A 14,006-nucleotide genomic window follows, 5' to 3' on the forward strand; every position below is an offset into this window, starting at 1 on the left:
TTGACTTACATTTCAGTTTGGTCTGTGGATCGTGTCCCATGCTAGGGAACTGAATGTTTGTTATAGTTCCCTTTTAAACGATTGGATTGTTATATTTCAGAGTTAGAGAGAAGATTTTTGAAATGCTTCTCTTGTATTTTGACTTTTGTTTTCTAGCGCTCCAGCATTAAGCCCTGATGGTACATCTTAGTATATTATATATGTCTTTGTGTCCCAAGAGCTCAGAATCCTTTAGGGAATGTGAAATTAGGAGCTGTTTGGTCACAAGCAAGCTGAGTTATCTCCTTTCCTCCCAGTCCCATCATGGCCCTCTGCCCAGGTCCCTTTCTCTTGGTCAGTGAACAAGCAAAGTTCTTCTACAGCAGAGAGAACCTGCCCACTTCAGATCAGAGGTCAAGTCTGGGCAACAGTTGTGCCTCTTTGTCCTTCAGAAGCCATCACTGGGTCCAAAACAGATTCATTTGACTGAATATACCTAGAGATTATCTAGTTATATCAGCTAAGATTCTTCTAGTTGCAAGTGACAAAAAAACCTAACTCAAACTGACTTAAGAAAAGAAAATGTATTGGTTTATATAACTGAAAAGGCCAGGAATAGACCTTGGCTTCAGCCATAGCTGGATCCAGGTCCCCAACTGATGCCAATAGGAATCTCTCTCTCCAACTCTTGGCTCTGTTTTCTACTCTGTTAACTTCATTCTGAGGCAAGGAACAGTCCACATGGTTGCCCCAGGAAGACCAGATATATATTCTCCCATGTTCAATCTCAACAGAAAAGAGCTTGTGTCTTTCCCAGTTGTTTCAGCAAAGACTTTCTCTGATTTGCAGGCGTGCCTGTCCTCAACCTACTTATAACAGGGCTGGAGAGGTGAGATGCTGTGACTGGCTAAGCCAGGCTCCTTTGCCCACCCTCAAGGCAAGGAAGGAGTCAGCTCCACCCCAGCCCTCTACAGGTGAGGTGTAGGAGATTCCCCAAGGAAAATCAGGTTGCTGCTACCAAGAGAAAGGGAAGACATGCAGACTTGCCCATTCCCTCATTGACATAAAGGGAAACTGAGGTCCAGCTGGGACCTCAGTTGCATGGATTGTTGACTTGGATTCTTGCATGGCAGAGCAAAGGCTAGAAGCCACAATTTCAAACACCTACTTAGTTTCCTCAGTATTTGTTTTTTACCTAGTCATTCTTTTGTGCTGATACAATTAATAGGATTGATAAATTATCCCTATAAAATACTAATATATATAAAAGACAGATGGGTTTAAATCTGGGCTTCATTCTTTGCCAGCTATTTGACTATAGGCAAGTTTCTTCTCTGTAGCTTGTTTCTTCTTCTTTGTGATGAGAATTATATTCCCTACATTATAAGATTATTTTGACAATTAAATGACTTAATGCATATTTAGTGCCTACAGCACTGTCTGGCATATTGGAAATCCTCAACAGATGTTTTCTATTATCGTCATTGTCGCTTTCTGCCTTATTTTTTAACTGCTTATCAGTATCCCATTGTTTGAATTTTTCATCTTTTATTTCATCTTCCCCGGTGGACATTCACTGTTTCTGCTCTTTTCACTATTTCAGTGTGTGTCAATGAACATCCCAGTTGTGTCTCTTTGTCCCTGTGCTGTACACCTCTCACTAAGCTTTGCACAGGCAGGCTCGGAACCTAATCAGACCATAAACCAAAGGACAGTGAAAGTGCTTTTGCAACAGAGAAAATGTTTCCACCAACTCTCAGTTGTAAGATTCTCAACTCCACAGAAGTCTCTTCTTTCACAGTACCTTTTGGGGTCCGAAGTATTGATTCAAGAGGGCCTCAACATTGAGGCTGTGTGCTGGAAGTTTCAGAGTGCCATTGCTTTGACCCTCTGCTGGGCCATCACTCTGCTCAGTCCTGACCCCAGAGAGACTCTTCCAAGCATCTCAGGAGATCACGCTGCATCTAGAAGCCCACAAAGACCTGAATGCCATCTGGGGTGGGGGAAGCAGAGGGAGGACATGGAAGAGTCCGTGTGCTGTGTGCCATGTTGTAAAGACAAATGCACGTGTGCAGAGGAGAACACAGAGAGGACACATCCCGAATGTTTAGCAGAGGCCAGCCCCACATGTTAGCGGCAGAACAGTATGTTTGCTGTTGTCAGTTTTCCTTTGAGCCTCGCTATGTCTTCCAGACTCTTGTGCTTAGCAATGACCACTTGAAATTTTAAAAAATATGTTATTTTAAATAAATGCTACCTGAATTTGAGGCCCGAATCCAAGTCATTTACCCCTCTGAGCTCCATTTTCCTCATCTGGAAAATGGGGTTAACACACCCTGCTTCATCTACCTTATTTGAGTATGGTACAGATTAGAGGAGAGAGAAGGAAACGTGCTCTCTAAACTGTCAGGCATAAGTCATGAGGAAGCAGAGGTTATCTTGCCTGGCCCACGGTGGTAGCCATGCCCAGCCTCTTTGCAATGGGAGCATTGCCGTAGGCCCCTTTTCCTGTGGCTGCTTTCTGAGGACATGTGGACAAAAGGATGCTTCTTATTTATCATACACAAAGGAAGAGGGCACACTCCACCATCCAGTGTTGAGATCCTAAAACACAACATGTAGACAGGTCTTAAGTGGAGCTGCTAAGATGGGAGTGTCACTGGTATGAGTAGTGGCTTTCTATTTTCTTATGTGCAGTCCCCAGATCCCCTTTGTCTGCTGTGATCTGTGGCCTAATAAGAGGCAGAGAAAAGGGGCTTTGCTTGGGCTCTGGTCTGGAAGGTGGCTTGTGGGCAGGTCTATAGAGCCAGGTACCCTGCTGGATCCTGGAGAGATTAATTTGAGCAGGTCACATAATTTTTTTGTTTAAACAAAGAACCTCTACGAAGCTGGGACCAAACTAATGACTAGTGCTCATGGCAAACGTCGAATTTAAGTTTTGTGTTTATTTAGGAAATGACTGGATGGATAGAGGAGGGAGAGAAAGAGAGATCAAAAAAAAATTGTAAAGACAGGCACACGTTCAGGGCTGTGATCCAAGCTGAGCCTTTTATTTGAGTTCTGAATAATCTTTAATTCCATGATTGAATTAAATTAGAAGTGAATTTAGTCTATTGTGGCTTTGTCTGCTTCCCTTAATGCATGATGGTGTTTGTGTGTCTAACTGCAGGCTGTGGGGCCCGGCTCTGGGCCTGGAGTGAGTGAGGGCTTTCTAATGTGTAATAGCTATATTGTATTTCACCCATGGACCCCAGGCAATTTATTACAGCTAACACCCCACCCCACCCCCAACCCTGCTTCAATCAAGCAAGCCTCCTGTGAAATTAGATGTTAAGACAGGAACTTTTGTAGAAAACCAGATATCACCAGTCTTTCTTGGCCGCAAAGGATTCAGCCGAGTTAAGGAAAGGGGATTTTTAAGAAGGGGTGCTTTCATTTGTTTGTGAAGGCCAACATAATGAAGTTGGAGCAGATTCCCAGAGAATGCTGGCTGAAATGATCAAAAGGATTAGAGAGGAGAGGAAGGGGCAGAGGAAGGCTGTGTGGGGACTGAATAAAAAGAGGCCAGCAAGACGGTAGAGCAAGAGAGGATATGAAGGATGTCTGGAAGGTCCCAAAGGGAGAGAGGCTGACTTTTCCATCAGAACTGGACTACTGGAATCAGAGGAGTCTTGTTCACACGATGGAATGAGCTCTCTGCCAGATGTAATGGTGAAGTCAGGGCAAAGGCTTATCTGCCCTCCCACAGTTTCCCTTTGTGCCTCTAGCAGAGGTATAATTTTGAAACTAAGAAGTCCTGGACTCTGACCTGTTTTTTTTTCCCCCAGCATTTCTTTCTGAAATCATCAGACATACAGAAAAGTTGAAAGAATTATACAGTGAACACCCATGTTCCCATCATGTCCATAATTAGCATTGGTTTACTTACTGGATCACATCTCTATCCATCGAACCCTCTCTCCACTCCTCAATCCACTATATGTTTTGATGCATTTCAAAGTAAGTTGCAAAGTGACTCCTGCCCATTTTGACAGTTGAACAGTAGATTGCAGTGGCATACAAAGAGATTTTGTTACATGCATTGCCCTGAGATGTCACAAGTTTCTCCTCAAAACTTTTTTTTTTTTTTTCTCCTTGAGACAGGGTCTTGCTCTGTCACCCAGACAGAGTGCAGTGACACGATCTTGGCTCACTGCAACCTCCTCTGCCTCCCAGGCTCAAATGATCCTCCCACCTCAGCCTCCCAAGTAGCTACAACTACAGGTGCCCACCACTACACCCGCTAATTGTTTTATTTTTTATTTTTTATTTTTTATTTTTGTAGATGAGGTCTCACTATATTGCTTAGGCTGTCCTGAACTCACTAGCTCAAGTGATCCTCCTGCCTCAGCCTCCCAAGTGCTGTGATTACAAGTGTGAGCCACTGCACCTGGCCACCCCCAGAACTTGTTACCAGTCTCTGGAGCCCCTCCCCTTGAGGCTTTTTACTTCCAGGCTCTCAGATTCCAGCATCACCAGGGATCTGGGAGCTAACATGAGGGAATGAAACAGCTGAAGCTGCCCTGGTGTGAGGCTGTGGAGAGAGCTGAAGTGTCTGGAGAGCACCTGCCCCTTAGAGAGGGGCACCCGCTGTCACCTCCAGCCCATTGCTGTTGCATGAGACTCGGGGGTCAGTGTTGCCCAAGTTTAAGAAAAACCAGAAATGAGGGGTTTTGTGTAGAATCTTCCACTTTTTAAATGTTTGCAAATAATGTTTACACCCTGGGCAAAAGGGTATCAAGGACAACTCCGCGTGCATTTGTTTTCTATAGCTGCCATAGCAAATTACCATGGATCTGGAAGCTTAAACAACACAACGCATAATGTATTCTTACCATTTTAAACAACATAGAGGTATTCTTACAGTTCTGTAGGTCAGAAATACAACGTGTGTGGGTCTCACCAGGCTAAAATCAAGGTGTCAGTGGCAGGGTTACCTTCCTTTCTGGAGGCTCTAGGGGAACCTTGCTTGTCTGGGTTGAGGACTGAGGCTCCTGTTCCCTGGCTGTCTGTCAGCTGAGGACTGTTCCCAGCTGCTAAGAGCTGCCCACCTTCCTGGGCTCACGACTCCTTTCCTCCATCTTCAGAGCCAGCAACCATGGGTGGAGTCCCTCTTGTAGCTCAAATCTCTACTTCTTCTGTCTCATATTTTAATGCAGACAGAAAGGTTCTCTGCTTTCAAAGACCCCTTGTGATTACATTGGGACCATGTAGATAATCCTGGCTCCTTAACCTCAATCATCTCCAGGTCCTTAACCTCAATCATGTCTGCAAGGCCCCTTTTGCTACATAAGGTACACATGTTCACAGGTTCCAGGGATTAGGGTATGGCCATCCTTGGGGCCTGCTACTCTGCTTACCACACCTGGTTTCTGGCTGGAGACACAGGTGGGCAATTGTTCTTTCTGAGCCTGCATGGTCCTCAAGTTCCCTCTTCTGGGCCCTGGGAAAATTCCCTATCCTCCCAAAGGAGCTGATGTCCTCAGCCAGAGCTCACCATGTTGGCACAATTCCTGAGACTCCCCCTCCTGCCTGGACCCTGGCCTCCCTGCAGGCAAGGGCAAGAGCATTTCCTGCAAGGGAATCACACTGCCCCACAGCTACAAATCAAGAGACACGTAGACAAAAGAACTTGGGATATGGTATAAAAAGACTGAAGTTGAACTCTGGTATCATTCATTCAGCAAATATTTATTGATCACAGACTGTGTGCCTGATACTGTGCTAGGCTAAGCATAAAAATGTCCCTCATCATGGAGCTTATATTCTAGGGAAAAAGACAGACAAGTAAACTCCCAGATAAAATATATAAAGTGCAATGAAGAGAAGCATAGGGTGCTAGGAGATTAAATGGGGCTCAGCAAACTTTTTCTGTAAGGGGCCAGATAGTAAATGTTACAGGCTTTGCGGGCCACATGGGGTCTCTATTGCATAGTTTACTTTGATTTGTATGTTGTTTTGTTTTGTTAAAAATCTAAAAGTTAGCCTGGCATGGTGGCACCCACCTGTAGTCCCAGCTACTCAGGAGACTGAGGTGGGAGGATCATTTGAACCCAGGAGTTTGAAACTGCAGTGAGCTATGATTGCACCACCATACTCCAGCCTGGACAACAGAGTAAGACCCCATCTCAAAAAAAAAATGTAAAAGTCATTTTAGCTTGAGGGTCACACAAAAACAGGCTGCCGGATTTGGCCTTCGGACCATAGTTTTGGCTGATGCCTGGGACGGAATATCAGGAGGGACCTACCTACAGCTGGGGAAGCAGGGGCCAGGAAAGACTTCTGTGAGGAGGCAACCTTCAAGCTAGGATGTGGAGGTATGAGGAGCAGCCAGCCGGGCAGTCAGGTGATGTACGTAGGAGGGCAGGTGTGGACAGGGAGGTCAAGGGAACCCCTGCTCACATTCGAAGAACCAAGAGGAAGCCCCATTTTTTTGGTGCTTCTCCGCCTCAGCAGGTTCCTTCGCCTCGTTGAGCCTCCCACAGCGTTCCTTCCTCCTCACAGGCTTGTCTTGAGCATTACCTGAGATCCTGTCAGGTACTGAAACCAGGTATGGCAGGCAGAGCTGCTACCACCCCCTATGATGTTCAGTGCTTCAAGCCCCATTACGGGGGTAGGGCTGTGTTACACTGTGGAGTGCCGCAGCACTGAGAATTCCACCTTCCCTGGCCGCCTCCTCTGCCTTGAGCCTCAGCACCTTCTGTGAAATGGGGATGGAAGCCCCGCCTTGCCTGCTCCCTGGGGCTCTGGTGAAAATTTGGATGTGAAAGTGGCCTGTGGATGTCAGCCTCATGGTTGAGAGGGCAGGCTCTGGGGTGAGTACCAGGTTCAGAGTCTACTGTTGCTAATTTTGTGGCTACATACATTTCTACACCGTGTCTGTGCTTCAGGCTCTTTGCGTGTAACCCGGGGAAGGTACTCATGCCTTCCATGTGGGGTTCTGTCAGTGTTGAGTGATGAGGCGCGCTCTGTGCAGATGCAGTGTCCCCAGCTGCTGGCAGGAGGGACAGTGGGCAGCTCACAGCTGTGCTTCCCACCGGGAATTGCCCTAGACAGCCTTGCTCAAGGTTATGCCACCTCCCAATGACTAATTGATGCTTGGATATAAAGGCCAGGCCCCTTGTCTCACTGTAGGACCACTTAGAAAGGTCTTCTCAGCTACAGAGTTCCTGGTAAAAATGGGCCAGGGGCTCAAATGCAGCCACATGGGGGCAGCCTCTTCCTCACTCCTCTGCCTGTCTCACCTCCTTACAGGTGAATCTCCCCAGAGTGCTCCCCAAGAAGGCATCAAAAAACAATTTTCACCTCAAGATCTGTTCCCAGGGAACCCAATATCTACCAGTGATGGATGTGAATATTTTGGGGTAATGATTCTCAGGTTTGAGTGGGCATCAAAGTCACCCAGGGAGCCTGATAAAATAAAAATTGCTGGGCCCCAACCTGAGACTTTCTGATTCAAGTGGTCTGGGGTGGCCAGAGAATCTGCATTTCTAACAAGAAGCTCTCGGTGATGCTACCACTTTCCAAATCACTGTTTTAGAATTCAGTAAGTTGCTGCCCTCCTCTTATTCCTCTTCTCACCTAAAGCTAAATCATAGAGCTTATCGAAATCAAATTGATAAATTTTATTTCTGTAAAATGGTCTTGGTGTGACCAAATAGACTTGCTTAGAAAGAAAGAATGCAAGGATCAACCATAAAATAAAATGGAGTCTTAGAAGGAGGGAAAAATCAAGATGGAAGATATATAGATAAAAGCCAGAAATCTTTGCATTACTTGGTTTTTGAATTTGACTTGGGAGCCATATAAATATTTAATATAATTATAAAAACAAGATTAAGTCTAAACTAAATGCAGAAAGCAATCCCTAAAAATAAAGAGCTAAATGAAATAAATGAGCCCAATGTGTGTGAGTTGGTGGCCTAACCATGCAGAGAGGAGTTGTTTCAAATGGCTTAAATACATAAAAATTTGACTGTAGATTCCTAGTTATATATGTATGCTGGAGACAAATAACTTTTCTGTAATCATATTCTTAGCCATAATATTGGTATTGTTTTCTGAAACTATTATATATTGTAGAAAAAAGCAAATAAGTAGCTATATTAATGTTAAGAATTCATACTTTTAGCAAAAGAGACACAATAAAATCAAAGACATAACAAGAAAACTGTAGACCAGTGTCCCTTGTGAGTATTGATGCAGAAATTCTCAACAAAATACTAGCAAACCAAATTCAGCAACGTATAAGAAAGGTTATACACTATGACCAAGTAGGATGTTGCAGGAATGGAAGACTGGTTCAATATATGAAAATCAATGTAAATACATCATATTAATAAAATAAAGGACAAAACTGACATGATCATCTCAGTACATGCAAAAAAAAAAAAGCATTTCACGAAATCCAACACTTCTTTTTCCAGGATTAAAACACTCAGCAAACTAGGAATAGAAGGGAACTGCTCCAAGCTGATAAAGTACGTCTGTGAAAAACCCACACTAACATCTTGCTTACTGGTGAGAGACAGAATGCTTTTCCTCCTAAGATCAGGAACAAGATAAGGATGTCTGCTCTTGCCTTCTGTTTAGCATTGTACTGGAGTCGCTAGCCAAGACAATTAGACAAGAAAAAGAAATAAAAAGGCATCTATATGGGAAAGGAATAAGTAAAATTACCTATATTTGTAGGTGGCGTTGTCTTGTACATAAGAAATTCTAAGGAATTTATACAAAATTATTAGAACTAATAAGTGTGCTCAGCAAGACTGCAGGATGCAAAATTAATATACAAAAATCAATTGTATTTCTACACACTTGCAAAAAAAATTGAAAGTAAAATATACATTTACCAGCCATTTTTTCCAGAGAAGATGTACAAATGGCCAATAGACATATGAAAAGATACTCAACGTCATTAGTCATTAAATGATAAGGAGATACCACTTCACACTCACTAAGATGGCTATAATCAAAAAGGTTGACAATAGCACGCATTGGTGAGGATATGGAGAAATTGGAAATCTCATTTCACATTGCTGGTGGGAATGTGAAACGGTGTTATCACTTTGGAAAACCATTTGACAGGTCCTTACAAAGTTAAAAATGGAGTTACCTTTGACCCAGCAGTTCTGCTGTTTGCTGTGTACCCATAGAATTGAAAACATGTCTACATAAAAACTTGCACATGAATGTTCATATTCATGTATTATTCATAATAGGCAAAAGGGGGAAACAGCCCAAATATCCATTAATTGATGAATAGATAAATAAAATGTGGTGAATTCATACAATGGGCTATTATTCAGCTATGAAAAAGAAATGAAACATTGATGCATGCTACAACATGGATGAACTTTGAAAACATTACACTAAGTGTGGCCAGACACAAAAAGCCTCAAATATGAATCCATTTATATAAAATGTCCAGGATAAGAAAATCCATGAACACAGAAGGCAGATTAGGGATTGCTAGCAGCTAGCTGGCAGGAGGGGAAGATGGGGAATGCCCACTAGTACACACAGGGTTTCTTTAGGAGTGATGAAAATGTTGTGGAATTAGACAGTGGTTATAGTTGCACAACTCTGTGAATATATTAAGAACTACTAAATTAAAAAAGAGTAACTTTTATGGTGTGCGAATTATATCTCAATACAAAGGAGATACAATATAAAATTAGAGTTCAGTAAAACTCAGTAATTCTATATGTTAAATATAAAATTTCTGCTTAAACTCATAATGTATTGTTTAAAATATATTTGTACCAGCCTGGGCAACTTAGCGAAACCTTGTATCTACAAAAACATTCAAAAATTAGCCAGGCACGGGGTGGCGTGCGCCCGTAGTCCCGGCTACTTGGGAGGCTGAGGTGGGACGGCATGAGCCTGGGAGATGGAGGTTGCATTGAGCCGAGATTGTGTCACTGCACTTCAGCCTGGGTGACAGACTGAAACCCTGTCTCAAAAAAATAAAATATATTTGTAGTTCTGACCACTGGAAAGGCGTAGAAACTATAACCAACCTAGTGGTAAGGAACACCCTTAGTGCTCATATTGCAGCATCCGAATGGTGATATTGATGATATTAAGGATTAAAGGTTCCTTGGCAGAATGGCTGATTCCAGGTTAGGGCAGGAAATGTGCAAGTTAAGTCTGGGGAATCTTTTCATATCTTTTATCATAAAACAAGGAAGCTATCAGTACTCTGGTCTTGTCCAAAGGACTCAGGAGTCAACCTGAGAAGACTCCTTTTGGCTCAAGATGGGTTTATTTGGGAACCAGTAAGAATAAGAACTGCAGGCCGGGCACGGTGGCTCAAGCCTGTAATCCCAGCACTTTGGGAGGCCGAGACGGGCGGATCACGAGGTCAGGAGATCGAGACCATCCTGGCTAACACGGTGAAACCCCGTCTCTGCTAAAAAATACAAAAAACTAGCTGGGTGAGTGGCGGGCGCCTGTAGTCCCAGCTACTCGAGAGGCTGAGGCAGGAGAATGGCGTAAACCCGGAAGGCGGAGCTTGCAGTGAGCTGAGATCCGGCCACTGCACTCCAGCCTGGGCGACAGAGCGAGACTCCGTCTCAAAAAAAAAAAATAAAAAAAATAAGAACTACATTGGATTGAAACACATTAATTATGTGTCCATTTGTGAGTTAACATAATTGACATTCTTTGGAGGATGCTAGGTAACCAACTCATTCTAAAGACTTGTAAAGAATCAAGAACTTACCCTGCCTTTCCTATACTTTGGAGTGAACAAATAGTTGATGTAGTAAATTTTTCTCCATAGAATAATTCCAGCTGGTAAATGAAGATGGAGTAATAGAATTAGAATATAATCATTTTTCAAGCTCCTGATGAAATAAAATATTTAGGCATTGATTATCACAAAAGGAAAGACAACTGGACACAATGTGTCTCCTAAGGGATCCCTGTACCACCATCTTTGAAGAGCCTGTCAGAATAGCTTATTGAATTAGGTCAAGCTTATAAATCTAACTAGCAGTTTACAAGAACTAAAGGGGGACAGACAGAGGAACAGTTTAAAGGATACCACAGAGATGCAAGCAGCAAAATGCAGACTGTGGAGACTCCTATAGGATAAATGGCCCAGTTTCTTCAACAAATAAATCGAAGGGGGAAAAAAAAAAAAAAACAGGAGGGCATAAGTTTATGTGTAAAAGAGACTTAGGAGACCCATGAGCTGTATGCAGTATGTGGACCTTGTTTTGATCCTGTTTTAAACCAACTATAGAAAGACATAAGATCAGGGAAATTTGCACACCAACTAGATATTTGATGATATTAAGGAACAATGTTAATTCTTCTGGGTGTTATAATGGTATGAAAGATGCACAAGGGGCAGGGCCTTCCACCCCTAAGCTTACCGTGTTGGAGACTAGAGCCCAGGGAGAGAAAGAGGAGGGGCTGAGCCATTGAAGCCCAGTTTATTCTTCCAAACTCATGGATAAATCATTTCTCCTCTATTGGAGAGGAATGTGTAATAGGAAAAAACAAAGTCACTGTTTTTCCCTCTCTATTCATACGTGCAACACAGAATATTTCTGTGACCAAATGTGCGGGGTAGGGAGAGGGGCTCCCCCAACAAGCAATTCTCCAACACCAGCCTGCTGTCCTGTGGTTCAATTCAATTCTGACACTACCTGCCTGGAGTTAGAGTCAGATCCCGCAGGTAAAGGGCTTGGTCCCACAAGATTATCCCTCACCCTCCACCTTCAGATGCCATTTGCAAATCCAGGCCTGGGGTAATTCTGACCAGTTGGGTGTAAATTGGTGGTTCCCCTCCTTGGATTTGATTATCTGCCAGAGTGGCTCACAGAACTCAGGAGGACACCTTCACCAGTTTATTATGAAGGATATTAGAAAGGATACAAATGAACAACCAGATGAAGAGCTGCATAGGGCGGGGTCTGTGGGAAGGACCTCCCACGTTCTTGTGGAGGCCTCATCACATGGACATGATTAATTATCATCACAGTCTCCAGCTGCTGTCCCCTTCCTGGAGGACGGTGGGGTGGGGCTGAGAGTTCTAAGCTTCTAGTCATGGCATGTTCTTTCTGGTGACCACCCCGCCTCCTGGAGCCCACCAAGAGTCACCTCATTAGAACAAAAGATGCATCTGTCACCCAGAAAACACCAAGAGATTTAGGAGCGCTGTGTCAGGAACTGGGGTCAAAGATGAAATATTAGAACATAAGATTTTCCTGGCACCCCTGTTGCTTAGGAAGTGACAAGTTTTAGAAGCTCTGTGCCAGGAACCAAGGACAAAGACCAAAGTCTGTAGTTCTTATTATAAATCACAATATCACAGCTGGACAGAGAGGCCAGAGTGTTACTGAAGGGCTGTCCTCCACGTGAAATCATGACTATTCAAAATCAGGGAGGTCTTTTATACATATCCCTGTGTGGTATATATGCAGAGATTAGAGGTACAACTTTGGGATGTCATGTAGAAGTTCCTGCGTGACCAAGGTCTCCCTGGATTTCGCTCATTCCCTAATGACTGGAGAGGAAGTGGGATTTGCAGTTAGCCAAACCCTGTGACTGAGTTCTCTTGGCAGGAGGAGAGCTGACCCTGTCCTCTGCCTCCCCTTCTGTTTCCCTCTAGCTGCAACAGCAAGCGCTACCTGGAGACACTTCCCAACACAAGCATCATCATCCCCTTCCACAACGAAGGCTGGTCCTCCCTCCTCCGCACCGTCCACAGTGTGCTCAACCGCTCGCCCCCAGAGCTGGTCGCTGAGATTGTGCTGGTCGACGACTTCAGTGATCGAGGTAGGATCTGTCCCACCGAGCCTCCCACCCGCTGTGCTTCATCTGGCGACTCACCAAAGGGATGGCAGGTTTTCCCTTCTTTAGCAGCGTCAACATATAGGCCATCATTGGCTGAATGCCTGGGCCTTGCACTGTGCACGCATTTTCTCATTTAATCCTCACAACTCATGAAGTGGCTGCTATTTTTACTGCTGTGTATCTGTTTAGAAATGTATTAACTGGAAAAAAAAAAAAAACAGAAAACTTGATAAACAATAGCTCAAACAAGTGTAAGGATTCATTCACTTATCTGTCTCTATTTATTAAATATTGCATAACAAGAGCTCCAGGACTGGTGCAACTGGCTGCTCAGAGCTGTCATCCAAGAGCCAGGCTCTTTCTTTGTTTCTGCTTCCTCATCCTCATGGTCACAAAATGGTACCTCTGGCAAGTCTGCCTTTCAGGCAGGAAAAAGCGTGGAGAACCAAGGGCACAAAGCCTTCATCTGTCAAGGTTTTGCCTTCTAATTCAGGAAAGTGTCCTGTAGACTCACAGCCAGATCCCTGACATCTGGGCACCCCTATCTGTAAGGAAGGCAGGGAATGTGAGTGTTTTGGTTTGTGGCCTCTTTGGTGAGTTAGGAAAGGGAGAAGTGGATTGGAGATGTCAAGTAAGTCCAGCTGGGATTGCAGTGTCTGGCACACCATTTTACAGATGAGAAAACTGAGACCCAGAGAAGTTAAGTGACTTACCCTAGGTCACAACTCTCAGATAGTAATGTGGCAACCGAACCATGTCTGTCTGGCCCCAAGCATGTGATCTTAGCTACATCCAGAGCCTCTTAGCTGTGAGTCTTACCCTGTGGAATAACTCTCGTCTTAGGTTTAAGAGACACAGAGATGGGGCCAAAAGTGAAATCCAAGAAGAAATTGCCCTTCAGCCAGTGGCCTCAAGCTTATTCTTTGCATCAAAGCTTTCACCAATTGCAGCAAAATTAAGAGAAGCCCTTTCCTCTGCTCACCTTCTTGCAGAGGCACTAATAAGCAGTGAAGAGAGGGAGTATGCATGCACTCCAGAATAATTGCAGCTGACAGTTTCAGGAGCAGCTCACCTGCCCATCGCCCCGTTTTAATACCACACTCTTAATTACACGCCTTTAGTACAGAGGCCTCAGAGAGACAGAAACAGAGGCCTCAGAGAGACAGAAAGAGAGAGAG

At 44.0% G+C, this 14,006-nt stretch overlaps 1 protein-coding gene across 1 annotated transcript in view; it reads left to right on the top strand.

Moving 5' to 3' along the window:
- Window positions 1-14,006, top strand: part of GALNT10 (polypeptide N-acetylgalactosaminyltransferase 10) — a 230,771-nt gene that overhangs the window by 125,413 nt on the left and 91,352 nt on the right. Inside the window, exon 4 of the mRNA XM_001111603.5 lies at window positions 12,644-12,810. Within this exon, the coding sequence (XP_001111603.1) occupies window positions 12,644-12,810 (167 nt within the window). The remainder of the gene's footprint in view (window positions 1-12,643; window positions 12,811-14,006) is intronic.

Source organism: Macaca mulatta, chromosome 6 (genome assembly GCF_049350105.2).
Source record: "Macaca mulatta isolate MMU2019108-1 chromosome 6, T2T-MMU8v2.0, whole genome shotgun sequence".
Lineage (NCBI taxonomy): Eukaryota > Metazoa > Chordata > Mammalia > Primates > Cercopithecidae > Macaca > Macaca mulatta.